At 42.2% G+C, this 20,504-nt stretch overlaps 1 protein-coding gene across 1 annotated transcript in view; it reads left to right on the forward strand.

Annotated features, from left to right (window-relative positions):
- Positions 1-18,597: 18,597 nt before the first annotated feature.
- Positions 18,598-20,504, forward strand: part of CLMN (calmin) — a 68,143-nt gene continuing 66,236 nt past the window's right edge. The window contains exon 1 of the mRNA XM_065750683.1: positions 18,598-18,748. Within this exon, the coding sequence (XP_065606755.1) occupies positions 18,667-18,748 (82 nt within the window). The 5' untranslated portion in view covers positions 18,598-18,666. The remainder of the gene's footprint in view (positions 18,749-20,504) is intronic.

Here is a 20,504-nt window from a genome sequence, read left to right on the forward strand (position 1 = left end):
TTGTACATGACCGACCTCGTGATGTGTGATTTCCCTTCCTGGGCTGTCAGTAGCATCTCTCTCCTCTACCTGTCTGCTTCTTTAACACAGAACTGTAGGAGCTTTGATTGTTGCGATTCCCACTCTTCCATCAGATTTGATTGAATCTGGTCCACATACTTCAAAAGGAAGGGCAGAGACATGCAAACACACACAGAAACACAGTGTGACCCCATAAGCCTTTTTATCCAAGATAAAAATAGAAAAACAATGAAATATATAAAAAAAATGACTTTAAAAGATCAGAATGAGGCTGGAGACAGGCTTGTTCTCATTTGCAGTACTAAGCATCAGCTTCCTGCTGACTGCCCTCTGCAAGCCCACAGGGTGCTGGGCAGCACACTGGCCCAGCAGTGGATGTGAGCACCAGGATATTCAACCATCACCCTGTTGAATGGAGGACTTGTTTGCAGGTGCAAGTGCTGTATTTGAGGAGGAAAAAGGAACTGGAAACCTGCAGCATCAGTACCAGCTGACGTGCCTTCAACATCACACCACGGCTTTGCCAGCAAACTCTCCTCAGGATGACAATCCCATCAGTCTGTGAGACTCTGAGTCCATCTCTCTTCATTCCCAGTGTATCTCAGTGGAGCATGGCCAATCCCAAAGAAAAAGCAAATTTATTGAGGAACAGCTTTTTGCTGGTACATGATCTGCTTTTCTCTGTCCAGCTAAAACCTTGGTTTTCTTGGTTTTGCAGAGTCTTTTCCATTCCTCTTGCCACTTGCCACAAAGGTTTGGTTGTGCTACCAAGCCAAATGGAGATAGATGAAGAAAAGCACCCAGACTCACTCCACAAAAGGTCCTGAAGGTGAGGGAAACATCAAAAAAAGCAGGAGGTGTAACTCAGCCAATGCAAACATGTAAGAAACCGTGCAAGGGCTCAGAAGAGAAACCAGATTGCTGTTGAAATAGCTGGTTAACATTTCGTCTGGAAGCACAGCTTCAATAAAATAGGTAAGGAAACCAGCTAAGGACCCCCAATGGCAAACATATTTATTGAGAATCCAATAAAAGTCTCAGAACAAATAGCCTGAAGGACCTGTAGACACAGCCTGTGCTGTAATAAAAATGCAATACAAGGCAACAGGGAAATGGTAAGGGAAAAGGGCTGCTCCATGAGAAAACCAAACAGGAATCCCAGAGCATAAGGCCTGGAGACACAGGCTGGGATGTAATAAAGTCACAGCCATTAGGGAAAAAGAAAGAAAAACAAAACATCCAACAAAGGCACAAAGCAGCCCCAGATACCCCAGCTAGTCTAGAAAATCAGCACAAGTTGCCATAAAAACACATGGGAAAACGAGAAAGGAATAATGGCTGCAAAGCAATCGATGCCGGCAGGTACTGCAAGTCCACAGGAAGCAAAGTCAGAGGCAGTAAAGATTGAGGGTGCCTAGGAGACAAGTCTGCAAAAGGTGACAAAATGGAGGCCTCGGACTCAACACCAAGCAGCAATCTGTGTCTTACTTATTGTGGTCAGCAAAACATCACAGGACGTGCAAAAATTGGTTACAGGATTCCTAGTGTACGAGGACAAGAAAAGTGGGTTCAGAGACACCTGTTGGCTCCAAGGGTTTGACCTATACCAGCATACTGTGAACTGTAAAAGCAGACAGAAAAATGGGCAGTTATTTAATGTCAAATTTATTGTGATGTTCAGAACTGGTGATGAAAATAACAAGTAGGAATTCACAGTGATTTTTTTTTTTTGGTACATCAGTAAGGAAAACAAGTAAGTTGAGAAGGAACATGGTTTTCACTTCCTATGGTTGTATGCTGCAGGTCATAACCACAAAAGCACAGTTGCCCATCATGAGGTGAATCCTCAGGCTGTATCCTGTGGCTGGGGACAAGCAAAGTGCTGCCAGGAAGAGTGTACGGGCAGGAGAAGTCCATGCTGGCATCCCAGCAGCATGTCCTCACAGCTGCGGGCAGCTCAGAGAACTCCCTGCACTGAATAACAGTGATAGTCTCCAGGAGATAGCAGAAGCAACACTTAATTCACGCTGACTGTTTAGGTGGCGGAAAATATTTCTTAATGTGCTGAGATTTTGAGTCTCATAAAAAATATCATTCTTTTCACACAAAGAGGTTTTGACTTTTTTCATTTAGAATTCTGGGAAAACTCAGTTAACTACCTTAGAAATATGTTAAAAGTTGATATCAATCAAGCACCTCTTTGCTTACAGGCCTCTAAACAAGGCTTGTAGTGTCTAGCTCTGACACCACTGAGTGAGACTCCTGAATCCCCTTGTCAAGTTTTACTTGGAACTGCTGGCAAAGATGTGTTTTTTTTTTTCAGCAGCTCTGCTTCCACCTGTTTCTTAGCTCTATTTCTTGCACCAATCTATCTAAACTGCCTACATTCCTGTAATCTGATGTCCTGAACCAGACTTCCTAGGCTGCAATAGTCCTGGAATTCGCTTGGCATACACCTCAATGATCAAGAATTAAAGATTTCTGAATTATTCTTTATCCTAGCAGGCTGTTCCTTGCAGCCTAGATCCCTCCAACTCCCTTCGATACCGTGGGGTAGATCTGCTCTCCTCGAGTTATTCACAGCATCACTCTTTGCCAAGGAAACCACCAGCCACCTCTTCCAGCTGTCACACCACCTGATGCGTATTTATCCATCACTGCCCACATAGTTTCCATCTGCTGCTATGCCACAAAGTACTTCAAGGACATGGTGTCTGTAGTTCACAAAGCCATGCGAGTAGGGGTGCTCTCATCACGTGCAGGTCTGGAAAGAGCAAAACCTGAAAAGACCCATTACAGCAAAAAGGTTAAGCTGTTATGTCTGTGGTCCAAAAGAGCGGTGAGCTGAGCTCATTCCACCAAGTCTCTTGCTAATCTGGAGCTCTCATGGGTGTGAAATATTATCAGCTGTTAGAGTTATTAACCAGTGTTAACCAGGTAGTGCGTGCATGGAGCTATGTTTGAGGTTAACTGTGCCATTAAGGGCTTACAAACTCAATTAAAGATTTTAGTGCTCAACAGTTAATGGTTAATTTCTGCAGATGTCCTGTTTCCAATTACTATTCATATATAATGGAAGCAGCATGGCATCACACTTCAACTCAGACAGGCCTATATTTTTTAATATATTTTATACCAGCAGAAGGTTTCACTTAATTGCGTAATACCCAATATTTAGTATTCCTGGAGTGTCTTTGAAATCCCTCTTTAATCCCAAGTATTTTCACCTTTCTTTTTCTATTATTATCACCACTGCCTGTGTCACTTTCGCTCATCAAGCTTTGCCAAGATAGAGACATGTTCTCTGTGTCATGCTGAGACCCTGCTCCCAACGGAGAGGAAAACACACTGAAGGATGTGCTTGTGCCTTTCTGCGCCTCTCAGTCACGTAGCTTCACTTTTTCCTATCTCACTGGTAACAGCGTGAGGATCTCACAACCCCTGACATGTATCAGCATGATAGAACCGTTTGAGTTGGAAGGGACCGAAGGATCTCGAATACGGAGCCTAAATTTGAGTCTGCTGAATTCCAGAAACTTCAAGCAAATGGATCTCTTCGTAAAACCAACTCTGATAAGGGAGAGCTTGACTAAATCTGCAGACTGAGTTATCTGGAGAGCTCTGAGTCCTGGAGTTACATACAGGTAGGAGGAAACCTGCTACTGTCAGTAATGAGAAAGGGCTAATTAATCATCTTAACTAATGAGACAAATAAATTCATAACTGGAAGCTGCATTCTTACCCACTTGCCCACTAGGAAAAATCAATTCCTTTCTATACATGCAATTATGATATTCCTCATGAGAAATATTTTCATTTCAGCAAATAACATGAACACATACCTAACCCTGCACATGCAAGTAAATCCATGCTTATCATTAAATTTAAGTCAAAAATATAATTAAATTGAAATTAAATACGAATTACCTTGGAAAATACGAGCACAAAATTCAGTCATTTAAATGCCATGTTGAAGTGAGGCCTTGGGGAAAAAAGTATGCAGTGAGATGCACACGGTGTTAGGCTTGCAAAACACTCTGAGCTGGTTTCACAAGTGCTTTCAGCCATTTGATGATTGTGCTGTTATTAAAAAGGCACGTCTCACCTCTTGCCCCTGCCATGCTTTCCCAACACAGCAGTCATCTGGCTGTTGGACCAACCGAACCAGCAAACAGATCTGGATGAAAAAGAATCCTACAAAAATAAGCCGATGGTTTTCAGATGGGTGTGTTCCCTGATTCATGTAACTATACAGCCACACATAGGACAGAGGGGTGTGTGGTCAGGAGCGTGCCCATTTCTTCCAGTGGCCACACAACCTTCAGTCAGTCAAGCTGCTAAGGAAATCTCGTATGCCCTGATGTCCTGCTACAAAGTTCGACTCATTGGAAAGGTCTTTCATCCCAACAGTCATTTCTGAAGTGTTGCATTTTATGTGAAATTGTGGCTCTTTGGGTCATTCTTCCGGGTAGAGGAGAATTTCTGGAGGATATTTGATGAGATAGTTAGTCTCCGCAGAAAAGATGTGAGCCTCCCAATGGTAGAGATCTCCTAATTATTCCCAAGAAAAGAATCAACAGGAACCGTTAACTCCACTAGCATAAGTGTACTCAACCAATGCAAACTGGAAAAGACAAGAAGTTAGCAGAAGGGAGATCCATCTTCAACTTTTGATTCCAAAAGAGACAGTACAAAGTTGATATGATGGTATATCTGAAAATTACAATGCACAGAAGAGACAGTTGGGGTGCAGAGCTCACCCAGGCATCTCAGTAGTTTTGGGGTGTGAGCTGCCCATTTCAGGTGTACAGAGTTTTCAGTGTGCAGGTAGTGCTGGTCTGAGCAGAAGTTCCAACACTGGTGATTGTCCAGAAGCTATGGGAGAAACTCCAAGATGAGGTAAGGTCCTTCCTAATGCTTCTTGCTCCAAATGTAAAGGACACATTTTTACCTTGCCATCTCCCACAGAATTACAGACTGTTGGGCAAGCCCACAAGTTCCCCAAAGGGGTGACAGCAGTGCACACAAGTCTGCCAAAGAAGAGCAAATGAGAGGAGGAAAGAAGCAGGTATGACAGGCATTAGTCATGTCCCTCATGACATCAGTGGATCAGGTTCACAGAAGTGGTGCAAGCACAAGCAGTGTAGGACAGATCCAAAACCAGAATGTTTATCTATTAAAGGACTGACTGAATGGCTGTCTTCCTCACTCATTCAAGCTAGTGGAATGGAAGGGACAGACAATCCTGCCCGAGGACCTGTTTCCATTTAGTGTTGAGGACCTCACTGAAGACATCTAGTTTTATCAGGCATTTATTTTACAATAGCGATGACACTGTTAACCAAGACCAGGCCACACGAGTAGAAAATAACTCCACCTCCCTGCAAAGAGAGAAAATCAACAGAGAACTTGAAAGGGTTTCTAAGACGTTGTGGGGACTTTTGTTCTTTTTTCTTTTTCATGGCTGGAAACTCAGAAAAGCGCTCAAGTGAGTGGCAAAGTGCCTCACAAATATCTTGTATAATTTGGCAACCATATATAATTTGGTTCCACATCTAATTTCATTGCAGTGCATTGAATGCTTTTTTTTTTTTTTTTTTACAATGGTTTGACACCTTTAACAACATGTTGATTATTGCATTTTGAAACAACTCACTTACTTCTTTCAGAAAAACCCAAGTGAAAATTTCATTTAGAATGCCAACACCTGGAGAAAATCAACATCACGTGACGTGTAGGCACTTCTAAACAGGAAATACTCCATTTATTTTTTTAGCTGTGTTTGTGTAATAAAGTCTAGCATCCAAGTGTGAGCAACACATTTTCTTGTTTTATTAAACAGCATGAAAGGATTTATTACTTCTCCACTGAATGCGCTTCTGGCACCAAATGGAGCTGGACAATAATTGTCAGGCACTGAGTTTAACGTTATGAGAAAACACCTTTGGTGGAGTTCAGAGTTTATTGTATAATGAAAAATACACCTAGATGGTGAGGTCTCCTTTGAGAGTTCGCTCAGTGAGTGTAATCTCAGGTACTGCTGCCTAATAAATTGGATTCTTCGCAACAAAAGTTAAAAGCACTGGAATTGTACCTAAGAAGGCTGTTTTTCTTTTCCTCCTCCAGCCACGTGAAGCAGAACAGAAATACAGGGAAAGGTGAGCGTTTATTTCGCCGCACTCGTGGGGACGTGGGGGCCGCGAGTGGCTGTGAGCCCCGCGTACCCCCGTGGGGCGGATCCACCCGGCCCCGTTCTACCCGCGCAGGGCCTCTGTGGGAGCGCAGTTCGCGGCTCTGCCAGCAGAGGGCAGCGCTGCCCCGGCCGCGCGGCGCTGGGTACAGCCGGGCCGGCCCCAAATGGCGGCGGGAAACGCTTTGGAAAGACCACTGCGGTCATCAGGAGAGGGTGCTGGACGAAGTGCCTTCTTGGAGCACCCAACCTGACTGACTCCACGCTCCCATTTTCCACAGGAAAAAAAGTGCTACCGTTATGCTTTCTTAAAATAGCATTTATTGTTTCTTTCAGCTTTTTTTTGTGAGCTTAAAGGATCCCTTTCTCTTTGCTGTGCCACAGATGTCATTGGGAATGCACAAGAGGCACAGGTAAAACAGTGCAAACAAAAGAAAAACCCATTAACCTATTCTTCCTTCACTTACTGAAGAAAAAAAAAAAAACAACACACACACACACACACAAAATAAAAAAAAAAAAAAAACAACAAAAAACAGAAAATCACAGCTGATAAATATAGTTTTTACACACTAGTATCTTGACCCTACTAATTACCACCATGACATTCACATCATGGCACATCTGCTTTATCTATTTGAAAAGTTACAGAACCAGAAGATATTTCATTTCTACCTCCACTATGCAAGTTGCAGGATATTATATCCTTATGAAAGTGTGGATAAATGACATTTTGATAGTAACTGTCTTAATTAATAGATACTATTGGATCAAGACCTGATTATAAACAGCAGTGTCACTGCAAAAATGAGGATGCTTTCCAACAGATTTTAACATTTGTTTGGCGAATGTAGACCAAGCCACCCAAAACGGCATTTGCAGCCTTGTTCCTGGTGGATCTGAAATCAATATGAGGGAACGTATTTAAAACTAGTATGACATGTATCTTATAAAGTGCGGTCTCAGGAAGCTCAGATTGTATTTATGTGACTGCTGTGAGCACAAATTTTTAGTTTCAAAAAGCAGAGTAATAACTGAACCTAAGAAATCAAATATGAGAGAGACAGTTAAAAAATGTCCTGAAAATGTCTTTCTAGTGATTTACTTGACATATGTGGAGGATACAAATAGTGAACTTTCAAGGTGGTTCTCAGGGCTATCCTCATTACCTTCATAATCCTCACTTCTCACAGATCATAAATGTCTCCTTGCAGTCAGACCCCAGGGTCACTGGTCCAGGGCATCAGCACGTCACTGAGTTGAGAAATGACTCCTTCTGAGTACTGCAGTTGCAAACACAGAGGTACATGTGGTATGAAGGCTTGTTCCTATGAAGAAATGCAGCTAGGATTTGAGTCATTGTTTATATTTATGCTTAGTCTATTTTTCCTAAAAGGTCTGTCCTGTGTGATACTGATGATAATTCCTGAGTGATTGGACAGCCTGGAGGCTGTTTCCAGAGACAGAAGAACCTAGCATGATCACTCATACTGGTGAAACTGAAGTCTAATAGGAATAAAAATGATCACTAGTATTTTTAAAACTGTGTATATTTTCAGCTTTCTCCTAAAAAAAAGAAGAAAAAGAAAAAAACTAGAGCTGGCGCTCTTGTCTCATTTAACAGACTGAATATTGTTCCTGTTTGACGATTCAGCACGGCAGATATACAAGTTCTTAGATATAAATGATAGCAGGGAATGAGGAAGAAAAACAATTTCAGAAGTAAGAACTTCCTAAATGGGCAAAAACGTGAAAGAGCCTTGCAATGGTGGCAATTAGAAAGCAGGTAATTGCATGAAGGTTAGTCAGAAAAGACTACTTCTTTGGGGGATAGGGAATTGGAAAGACCCACAAGGCAAAATGTGTGATGATCTAAGGCTGTCTAACCCAAGCCACTAAATACACAGGCAGCCTCCAACTGAAGGCCTGTCCAGCATTGTCTACGTGAAGTAGATGTGCATCACAGCGATCCCATCATCCTTGTGTCTGGTTCTGTACAGGACAGGGTTAATTCCCTCCCAGCTTATGTGGTACAAAGTAAAAGTTCTTGTTATTTTGGTTGTGGGTTTTTTTATTTGGTTTTTTTTTTAACTGTATTGCAGAAAGAGGCAGGCTTCAAATATTTGTGTGGGCTGCTTGGCAACAAATTGCATGTGATCTTTGTAAAAACAATGAGTTCTCCTAGAATTTACATTGGATGCTAGTGGCTCCTAATCAATGGTCAATGGCTGTTTTGTGGGCAGAAACAGTGTGAGCTGTGTTGCACTGTGCATTGTCAGCTGCTGCCCAACTCCTTGAAAAAAGACTGAGCTGTCAGAAGCTGAGTGCCAGGGCCTGAATGCAGCCATGGCTTTCACAGAACATAAAATGGACAGGTGAGACTTGACCCTGGTTGTGGGGTACATGACCACTACTGCACGCTGTAATCTGCACATGCAACATCGTGCTCCTTCAACTAGTGGCTGCAGGGTGTTCCTCTCCAGCATCAGGAAGCTGGTTGAGCACTCTAAAGTTTTTTGCTTAGAAATGATGTTTAATGTTAAACAGATTGTATCCTTTCCTCATCAGCTGAGAACTGACTTTTGCTCAGCCGTGCAGGGAAGGCAGAACATACGCACACTTTTAGCTGCTCGGAAATCACTGAAATCAGCTCAGATATTTTTAACAGTAAGCATGACATCATTTTCTTTTTTTCCATTTTCTTTTCCTCTTCCTTTCCCTTTTCCTTCTTTTTTCCTTTTTCCAGACCCACAAAATTGAATACATTTGAAACTCTTTTGCTGGCAGGAGCTGGATTTCTAAGAGAATGCTATTAACAACAGCAAGAAGACTGAAAATGTCTGATGTTGGGGAGGTTACTGCACTTCCCTGCATCTATGGCCCTATATTAGTATCTTTTTAACCATTACTGCTGAGGGCAGAGGGGTTAAGAACATGCAGTACCAACTGGGTTGCTTTAATACAGAATCTAAGAGTTGAATAGAGATGTATATGATACTCTAAAATGTGCATGAAGAAAAACTTCTGATCACTGTCTCTACTTTCACAAATCAAAATAGATCAATTTGTTTCTATTTATAGAGGTAGTAATCAAACCACGTTGCTTTTCTGAAACTTCCTCTGTGTGAAGACATGAGTATTCAAGAGCTAGGAGAAGCTGGATTTGGTCAGCAGTAACATCTGTTCCAGTAGGTAAATGTGAATTCAGAGAAGTGACTGTACATGATCACGTAATGGCCTGAAGAGAAATTAATGTCCAGATCTTACAAATTCTGGTGCTCTGAATTCAGTGAATAATTGTAACATCCAGAAGGTCTGTATAGCTATTGTGTTTTTCATCTCAGAACACACCTAAATGGGGGAAAGGAGCTTTCTGATAGTGTCATCTGGTAGCAGGGTACACTCTATCTACATTTCTAAGCCTCTCTCTGCAGGTATGTGAAGGTGTTGAGGCTTTTTGAGGCTGAATGAGGGGAGCACAAGGCAGTGGTTCCTTGTACACGGATGTGTCTGAATGCAGATGTGTGCACACATTCATATTCTATTTATTCTTATCTTCATTATTTCCATATATATGTGTATACAAATGTACATACACATATAATTTAACAGACACACACAACTGAGAGGATATATGGACTATATACACACAGAGGTAGGAATTGTGCTGTAACAAATGTCTAGCAACATGTGTTTTCAAACGTTGTGCCTATGCATTTCTTTTTAACTGCATGATAACCTTGAAAAAATGAACTGTGTGTTTCAGCAACTGTCTTACTGTACTGGTAACAGAGGATTAAATTATGACTATCAAACCATTCACCTTTGTCAATGGATCTAAGCACAATCTGTTTGATAGTGACAAAAATATTTTGCCTGACGGCAGCTTTGCAGTTTGTGAATGAGTGCATTAGTTCCCAGTGGCTGAGCACTAACTGCACTCTGTTATCACTTCTCAGTTGGTGTCACTACTTTTTCTTTACTCATTGGCTTCATTTCCCAAGGTAGAAATCTGTGAGGAGTGGAATTAAAACTCTTGGACCTGGTCTGTGCAAGAGCTAAAAAAAATGGAAAGAAAAAAAAATCATTTAAGATAAAGCTCACTAAACTAAAGGCAGAGGACCATTAGGCATATCCTATGATTTGACTCTTGTGTTACAGACCATTACATTTTGCACAATAAACCCACTTTTGCATAAACTTCACTGTGTTTTACTAGGGCACATTTTCTAGAAAGGCCCACGCTCTCTCTAAAGACACCAAGAGTTGGCAAATCATCATGTCTCTGCATGACTGACTCGCTATTAAAATCTCCTCATTTAGATTCGTCTTGGCTTTAGCTTTGAGCTGTTGGTTTCTGTATTTCTCATCCCCACTGCATTTAAAAACTCTCAATGGCTGGTGTTTTCTTCTTAAAAAGAAAATTAACAGTACGTGTGAAGAGCCCTGATCACTTTTACCTCTACAATGGTACTTTAGCAATCATCATAAGAAAGAGCTCTTAGATAGATAAATATTTTTGTAATCAATTGTGCAATAAAATGTGTAAAAGAAGATAAAACACACTGAAGATAAAAGGCAAAACTTTCCAGAGTGATGGCACGTGGTCATGCTTTTAGCCTCATCTTGAAATCTCAAAGACCACTTATAAAAGTTTATTTGAATTTAACATGATAGTACATTGGATTGTTTAAAAAAACAAGAGACATAACAAATTAAATTACTGAGTGTTACAGCTCTGGGCATTTGTGCAGCCTGCCAGATCTTCCCAAATCTGAAAATACCCCATTGGCAAATTTTTACCCTGCCAATTCAATAGTCTTGAAAACAATTACTGCTGGAGGCAACAGCCACTCAAATTTATCTCTACTGGGTTGTTTTGGACAGGTAGGAGATGTTTGAAATGTATTTACTTTCAAGAGTTCTTTGAAGGGGAGTGTTACAAGGTGTTTTCCATTCCCCAATTTTCCCCACATTCAACAGCATTTGAATTTTGCACTATGACTTCATCTTCCAGCTCAAGTCAGTGGAGTTACAGCATAAATGAATGTATTCTCAGAAGAAGAGTAACAAACATTTTCATCAAAGCTGGGTTAAGAACATTTTCCAAGTGGTGGTGCCTCATACTCTTCTCTTCCTCCTTAACTGCTGTTCATTTCTGCAAAGAAGTTATGAAAGCAGGGAAAACAAAGCATAATACATACAAGTAATCAATTTCTTAGCCCTTTGACTATCATCTGGTATCTAGGCTGGTAAAGAGGACTGTAACAGATTATTGCAGTATTGCTTAAGTATCACTGACAATGACTTGTAAACTATCATCCACAGCAACCGTAAGGATGTATCTGACATTGACAGCCCTCCTCAAGGTCATGCTTTGAAATACGATAAAGGAAAACTTCCAGAATCATCAACCTCCTTCTGCTGAGAAACAGCTGCTGGGTTTTAATTCTCCCTATTTTCAGAGACTTCTGGCAGAACTGTTACATTAAATATTCAGTGAAATACAAGTAAGGTTTGAAAATGACTGCTCCTGAAGAGCTTGGAACCATTAGTGCATTTTATACTGCAAAAATCTCAGCCTGGAAGGCGAGGGATTCAGAGTCATGAACCTTTTAAGTCAAAATAAAAAAAAAAAAAAGGATCAGCTACAGGGAACTACCCCTCGATTGGAAAGGGTTATGTATTTCTATTACTTGTCAAGCCAATGTGGTCTGGCGAGGACAGCAAAAGATTCTCTTCTCACATCTCCTTTGCAGTCAAGCTGACTTGACATTGGTTGTAAAATAGAAACCGTTTCTTTGAATAGAAACAAATAGAAGTAAGACTGAATTATTTCTGAAGGGAGCTACATCGACAAGCAATTTAGCTCAATGTTGCATTTGAAGAATATTTGACATCTTCAGTGCTGTGAAAGAGGTCAGGAAGCTTAAAAGGAGCATTCTTGCTTGCTTGCTTATAAGAAAATAATTTGTACAGATATTATGATGAAGTAAGCAGAACAGATCACACATAATTCTTCTACAAGCATTTTATTGCAGAAATATGCAAGTTGTTTTCTATAAAATAAAATATTATTTCAGGGCTTGTCGACTTTGTTTCAGGCAGGTTAAGTCAGGAAATTGCACAAAACTGCAATATACAAAAGATTTGAGATCTACGGATGGAAGGCTGTGCATAAAAACTAGCAATGTTACCATCATTTTTTATAGCATCTCCAGCTACGGTGCTTAAGCACTGTAATGACTACCTGCTGCCCTTCTTCCAATCCTAGTATTCATAGGGTAAAAAATAGACTGTGCAATCTTCATTTCCCACTTGAAGCATTCATTTCTGGTCAGTGTTAGAGGCAGCTGACTTATTGTTTACACGATATTAAATATTTGTAGTTATGTCAAGAAACAGTATTTGCCAGTGAATATTGTTTCAGAGTCCCTGACTTCCATTTATTGTGCATATGGTTGAAGTACCTCAAATTTATCTAATCAAAGTAATTCAGACAAAAGAGGGTAACCCAGCCTGCTGGTCAGGGTCACCTAAAGCTGAACACTGTGAGGCAGAGTTGTCCTGCCCAGGGCAAATTTAAGATGTGGTTTGGATCATTTCTACCTGCACAGCGTTACCAGCTGTTGCTATCTACAGAAATATTCATCATCTCTAACTACAGTAAGCTCTGGCATGGCTTTGACTCTTTCATTTCTTGTGCCATTTTTAAGCCACTGCTAGCACCAAGCTGACACTGCTACCTTTGTCACTGAGATCAGAAATGATGAAACTGATGTTATGAGAATAGGTTGTTGAAGAGCTGAAAACTCCTGGGATGCACTCATGGGCTCTGAAGGTGAAAGTTTTACTTCACAGGTCTTTTTTATTTTTTTATTTTTTGGGGGGGGGCTTTAGGTGATAAACAACATCTTTACCTGGAAAACCAGTCTCTTTATGGCTACACATTGCAATCTTGGTCCATTATCTGCTGGGGTAACAAAACTTTGTAACATGCCAGAGCATACAGATGGGAATCTGAAGGTCATGAAATCAATTGTCATGAAATCTGAAGGTCATGAAACACAGAGCTGAGAGCAAGTGAATCCCAAAGAGGAAGAATTGCACAGTACAATCATAGGGATGAGATAACTGCCTCCTGGCATTCACCAGAAACTAAGGAAAAATTATAGAAAGAGAAAAAAAAAAAGAAAATTAAGGAACAAGTTTCCAAAAACTCTGCTGAGCTTTTACTGTCAAGTCCTCTCTGAATCAAGGGAAGGTTTTGCCCTAGTGAAAGGGAAGATTTTGAACAAAAGGGCCATGGCAACAGAAACAAATCAGTTCCGCAAGTGCATAATTTTCAAATGAGTTTTACATAACTACCCTTCTTTTCTTCCAGCCTTCAAACTGCCTGAAAGAATGGCAGAAAACCACACTGACTGTAAGAAAACTAGCCTGCAGGCCAGGGAAAGACTTCTCCTATTCCCTCCGTCAAGTAGAGAAGCATGTTCTCAAGAAATCCTACTTTTAAATGGACCACGTTCACAATAAATAAATAAATAAACAAATAAAAATAGAAAAGCAGAGGAAGAACAAGGGGTGACACATACAGCACCACTTCTACCATACTAGCTGATCTAGTGCAGAATCACAAGGACCTCACCTCCACAGCTCTGAGTGTGGTGACCCTAATGGGACACCATTCCAAAAGGCCCAGCCTTGAAAATAATACTGCGTGCTGGAAAGTGCATTTTGCTACTAGATTGGTACATAGATTGGTCTCACCTTTGCAGCAAGAAGATAATATAAATTCAGCTGAACCCTGTGTAGCAAAACTTATTTACAGCACATAGAGACCTTTTAGAAGACCCTGTAATCTACTTATTATCATTAGTTTGCAGCTGCTGATGTGAATTAGTGTGGCTCTTCAGCGTGGCCTAAGGGATTTCTAGTAGTCAAGAAAAGAGACAAACCAGAGTTTGTTCATATTCTCAGCAGTACTTTAAGACAAGGGCTGACAGTCACTGCACCTCATCTTCTGTTGTCAGCTGAAACGAATCAAGATTGGCACTGGTTTAGTGGGCCACGTCACTTCTCTTTCAAAGCTGGTATTCATTTTATTGATTATATAAATTTTACTAATGAATTCTTTGCTTGCTACCAAAATTTGTCTGAGAAATAGAACACACATTTTACCTCAGTCTTCCTTACCTTCAAAGAAAGGCTCCCATGGCACTTTTAGGTATATTTTATAGCTTTTGTTTTTTAATGCATAACCCCACTTCCTCCAGTTGCTTAATCTTCCTAATACAGTCTCTCTCATTCCTTTTGCACCTTTTTCTTGAGTGTCTTCTACCTACTTTGTTAAATTTGACTGTCTTTTTTCCCCTGACTTTTCTTATGTTTTGCTTTGAAAGCCTACTTTACATGGTACCCCTCCCAGTGTTTACATGTGTGTGGGTAGCAGAGCCAGGCTGAGGGTTGCTGTCAGACAGGGTAATAAAAGCAAAATCTTTGCTTAGCAATTCATCCGGCACAGTTAATGAATCTTTTCTCATGGTTGGCACTCCTTGGTGTTTCAGATACGGGCTAAACAAGAAAAATGAAGTGCTGATGAAACTTATGGTAGCATACTTATTGCTTTGAAATGGAGTCACCATTCAGGTCAGGTTGCACTGTAAGTGTAAAATGTGAGAGTTGAATTGTAGTTTGAATTGCTTTTGGTTGAAGGTTACAGACTTTAGCTTTCCTCCCTTTTCCTCATTGAGCAATAGGGCAAGAAAACCTCTGGGTTTACTGTTTGGCCAGGAAGACTTCAGAAAAACTTAATAGGTTAAAAACTGAGTGAGGTCTTCACCTTCTCTGTAGCCTTGCTGAGGAGCTATAAGGACATGCAAAAACTCAAGCTCTGTGCCAAGGGGACCCAATTGTCCATTGCGTTCCCAAACCGTATTTGCTTCAAGAGGAAGAGTTACTTGCAGGCCTGTGGAGTACAGTGAGGACATTGGGAGTGTGGCCAGAGGGAGGTCTAGCAGGGATAGTTATGGACATACTCTTTAGCCATTTGACAAGGGCAGTCAGTGATAGCTAGGGAATCCCTGTGTGGGAAGTTATGCTCCTCTGAGGCCTGGGGTATGTGCACATTATGTCCACACGTGAAAGTTCCTTTTTCAAGGAATACAACATCTTGTTCTGGTTACTGTTGGTCTGGAACAGGTTTACATGGAGCCAGAAAATAATCCATTCATGGACTGAGTGTTCATACCAGAGCTCTGTTTATAAACCAAGGCAGTTTAGCTGCAGTCACATAAATATATCTATAGTTTATTTTGCAGAGGCACCTTCACTTGCCGTTTTAGTAGGAGTCACAAAGCACTCTTGTTTTGGACAGGTATAAAACCTAGCTGTAGGATTTGGAGGTTTTGTTGCTACTATCAGATGGTCTTCAGTTACAATTTTTCCTCTCAAACCAAGAATTCAACTCATTAAATCACTCACAAGTAAGATATACAAAGGAACCAAATGCAGATGGTAAACAAAGCTTTTTAATATTTTCTTTCTGCATACACTAAAAATAAAAAAAAGGAGGTGATGTAAAAGAGTGATAAGTTGCCCATGAACTTCCTGTATATTCCCTGTCTTCTCGTATGTGACCAAGATCTTTTTTTAATAAACCTGTTATTATAGTTCATCCCTGCCAAGTGTTTATGGTGTTGCCCTGAGTAACAAGTCTGAGCCAGGGGACTTAATTAAATGTAACCTGCTTTTTCAGTTATAGGATGGTCCTTAAACATCAAAAGGCAAGCAAACTTTAATAACAAAATCTGAGATCACTTTTTGTTTAAGAGAAGTTCTTTACACCTCACTGTATATGATCAGTTACTTTTTAGTAGGCGTATAATGTTTTCACAGATAATTTCCCACAAGCATTTACAGATTTTAAGACAAGTAGCATAAGTAACATAATGTTTGGAGATCTATCTTTATGTGAGAATGTCAGATTTCATACTTTTTTCTGGAGCTGATTCACAGACCACATGTTTACAGGGAAGAACTTCAAAGCTTAAAGAAAAAAAGTACTGTAAAGAATGCCCTTTTTCACCTCTCAAATGTTAGCGTCCTTACAATTTCAGAGGTTAGTTTTTCATTTTGGAATACTTGATTCTGCAAATATTGCATTTTTCACAGCCATCTCAATGGAGGTTGTACCAGTGAGGGTTTCTGCTCACCATAAAGCTGGGCTGGGAAAATGCTGGGAAGCTATCTGACAGGCTGGGATGGACAAAGTCGGGCTGCTGCCTTCCCAAACAGAGCTGCACTTTGCAGGGCAAGATTTTTCAATGTCAGTGTCTTGTACTCATGTAAGATGGAGCTGATGCAGCTTATATGAATGTGCTGATGAGTGGGCAGCCCAGGCAGTGCTACCTGCCAGACAACTCCAGCTACTGCCACTTAGCTCTGTTTTTCTCTGTCACGGGACAATAGTGCACATAGCAGGTGTTTTCCTGCATAAAAAGAGTTTTAACAGCCTTTCTCCTCCCCCTCACCAGGAATATAAACTTTATAACTCGTACCACAGTGTTAGTCATTTACAACATCTTAAACAAAGCCTGATCTTGAGATCCAGACTGTGCAAGTCATGCACAGTCTGGTCTGCTAGCCGGCCTGAGGATGGCAGTGCACTGGGGTTGCCATCAGCCACCCTGCTGATGGAGCTGAGTAGGGCACCTTGCACGTGGGCAGGGAGAGGACTGAAGGCAGCAGTGCGTTAAAAAGCTGCAGAAAAAGGTGCAGAGAGCAATGAATCAAAGCCATAACATTACACATGGGCAGAGATGCCAGTGAATATATGATGCCAGTGATAATATGTTCTTTCTTTTCCTCTTCCTCTTGCCCTTTACTCCTGCTGCACATTCTTGAAGGCCTTTCACTGCCAAAAGTTTTTGATCTTTCCATTTCTCCTCACCCATTTGCCTCCACTTTATACCAGCTGAATGCTCTCAACAAGTGAGACAGGGTTTAGTGGACACGGTGGTGAAGGGCTGATGGTTGGACTAGATGATCTTAGAGGTCTTTTGCAACTTTATTGACTCTATGATTCTAAGAGGAAGCTGCAAGAACACGTGGGGGCTCCTGGAGGCTGGGATGGGCTGTCCAGAGGGCTCTCAGAACACCAGGTCCCACGGGGTGCCCATATGCAGTGACACCAAGCCTGGGCCACCCATCCCACACTGGTGGCAGTCCTGGGGAACCTAGCAACACCAGGATGTCTCAGTGCAACGTAAAGCCATAGACTGGTGCTGGGATTCATGCAAATATATCTGAATCAGCTGCACTTTCCCTTTCACACGATATTTCCTCTGTTCCTCACTTTCAGGCTTGTGAACTCTTTGGAGTGGCACTCATATCTTTTTACATTTCTGAGAAACTTTAGGGCTTGGATGTGTAAACAGTAATAAATCTGAGGGCCGCCCCGGTACGTGTAGGCTGGGCTGTGGGATGTCTGACTGGTGCCTGTTACAGCAATAACAAACAGGTGTCCTATCTCTGGACCTGACTTGGAAGGATGATGGAAAATCCATGTGATGGGGCTGTAGGAAGAGTACCATGTGTCCGAATGGCTGTATGGGGCCGGAGTTTGGGATAAGCACAAACACTTCCAGCTTGAAAGAGGCCGTCTCAGCTCCTAGTTTGTTTATATTTAACTTCATAGATCTCAGCTGTGTGTTTTGGTAGTCTAACTGATGGTACTATACCAGTCCGACTGGGTTGTGTCAAGTTGTTCTGTTTACATTAAACAATCTTCATGGTTTGAGTAGAAAAAGGTGCAAAATTAAAGATGTTTGTATGCACTAACGAAATAACATGTAAAGAGATGCTCGTGCTGCTCGGGAAGTTTGCAGAGCACATCTTAGTGATGATGCCTTAGCCTCGATGACAGTTACTTGGGATGAAGAATGCTGTGAATGGCGATATTCAGGGTGAAAATTCACTTCAAAGGAAATTCAGCAGCGTAGCGAGAGTAGGGGAAAGGGATACACAAGCAGCACATCTCTGCTTTTAATCGACAGCGGTGCTCATGTCATCTTGTCTCCTCCATCGGACCCCTCCGCCGTTCCGAGCTGTTTCTTCCCATTCAGACGGGGGTGCGGGACAAGTGTTCGGGGCACCCCAGGCGCGGCAGCGGCGGCAAGGAACCTCTTTGCTAGGGCCGCGGGACCGGGCTGCCTGGCGGTGCCCTAGGGGGCGGCTCCGGGGGACGAAGCGGGAGGAGGTGGGGGCCGGCGGGAGGGAGGGAGAGAGGGAGGAGTGCCGCGGGGCGGAGCGCAGCACCGAGAGGGGCCGCCCCCCCCTCCCCGCCCTCCAGCTCCGCTCCGCTCCGCTCCGCGCCCGCCGACGGTGCCGGTGCCGGTGGCGGTGCCGCCCGCTCCCGCCGCCCCCTGCCCGGAGCGGGCCGGCCCGGCTGCCCCATGGCCGGGCAGGAGTGGGACTGGTTCCAGCGCGAGGAGCTCATCGGGCACATCAGCGACATCCGAGTGCAGAACCTCCAAGGTAAACAAACACCCGCGAGACCCCTCCCACGCCGCCCCGCTCCCCTTCCTCCTTTTCTCCTTTTTTTTTCCCCCTCCCCGCGCCCGGGGCTCCGCAGCCCACCAAGAGACCGTCGACTACGGGGAGGAGGAGGGCGCCGGCGGTTCCCCGCGGCCAGGGTGCGGGGCCCGGCGTGGGGAAGTGGACCAAACTTTTCCCGAAGCGTACAGCTGAATAAACGCGGGCAGAGCTCTGGGAGAAATCACCTCCGAGGTGCTCTCCTGTTCCGCCACAGGCTGTGTTGGCGGAAGGGATGCGAATCCCCGGGCTTGGATGCTGTTGGTATCGGTCCCTCCAAAGTTATCTTTGCCCCCTGACCGGCGAACTCTTTGTGACTGGCGGAAACGGATGGAAGAATTAAAAGAGCCTTTGGTTTATAGGCATGGGAGAACACTTAGATTGGTGTGTTACATCAAACATACTCAACAGCTTGTGTTTTGCTGCGATGCATCTTCATGTTCCGTAGAAATAATAGGCTTGAATTATAGGTCATTATCTCTTCCTGCTTCTGCATAACGACATTAGAGCTCTGTCTACTGGCAGAGGCAGTGCAGTTGCTGGAAATTAGTTTTTTGGTTGGGTTTGACATAGAGTATGTATAATTTATCAGAAATGAAAAAAGACCCAAATTAGCTGTTCTTTCAGGTCTGTGGCTAAGTGTGGATGGGGTGTGACCTGCATCTTTATATCTACTGAAATACTGTTTTTCAGTTGCTGGGGCTAGCAATTCTGGGTTGAAATCCCCTTGGGTTTTGTCAGTCTTTCTTTGTAATATAATCCTACATTTCTGACTCATGGTTCTGTCTCTTTTGATTCTCTGTGTTAGCTTGGATGGCCTGCATTTGATATCTTGTGGTCAACTCTAGTGATTAAAATAGGTTTAATCCTTAACTTGTGGCAATTTGAAAGAATAAAAATCTGTTCTTAAAAAATAATAATAATAATAATTAAAAAAAAAAAACAAAACACAAAACTACCATGTTTTTCACTTTGCCTTTCCAGACATTTATATAAGGAGTTAAACTCGTTTTCCTCTCTGGAACTTAAAATGCATTTATACAGATGCACACAGCCATCTCTGGAACTCCTTTAGTCCTGTAGGAGAACGCCATCCTACAGGGCAAATTCCTTTGAATAACATTATGTTAATGGTAAGAACTCCTGTCCCCCTCTTACCATATAAGAGGAATTCCCAGAGATATATTAGTTGACACTTTGCATGCAAAAATGAATAGGATTTTTAAAAAGTTTTATGCCTGTTGTGGGCTATTACAGGAGAGAAAAGGCATTTGTTCTAGGGTGCTGCTCCAAACCAAGTGATAATATCTATCACTGACAGCAGATATGATTTGTAACACGTAGCTGTCACATTATCTTCTAGAAATGGAATATGTTACAGATGGTGAGTCTGATACTCAGGAGAGTGTGATTTTTGTCATGCCAGAGCCCAGTGGCAAAGCATGGTGCTTCTCTTCAGCACGCTCTTTCTTGTAAAATGGCAGCATATGCTTTATGTTCATATGTAGTAATTAAACTTTTTCATGCGTTGTAATTCCAAATGCATACTCTCAAAAGCATACAGTCTGAATCATCACGAATATCATTGTCAGTTGCAGAATCAAGAACAGTTTTGATGTGCTAGAAAGTCATGAGTTTCAAATGAGAAGCCAGCTGGGGCTGGTGCACTGCAGAGCTCCTGCGTGGCCACATGAGATGG

Source organism: Cyrtonyx montezumae, unplaced genomic scaffold, assembly GCF_038088225.1.
Source record: "Cyrtonyx montezumae isolate F1298 unplaced genomic scaffold, pur_monq_1.0 scaffold_10, whole genome shotgun sequence".
NCBI lineage: Eukaryota > Metazoa > Chordata > Aves > Galliformes > Odontophoridae > Cyrtonyx > Cyrtonyx montezumae.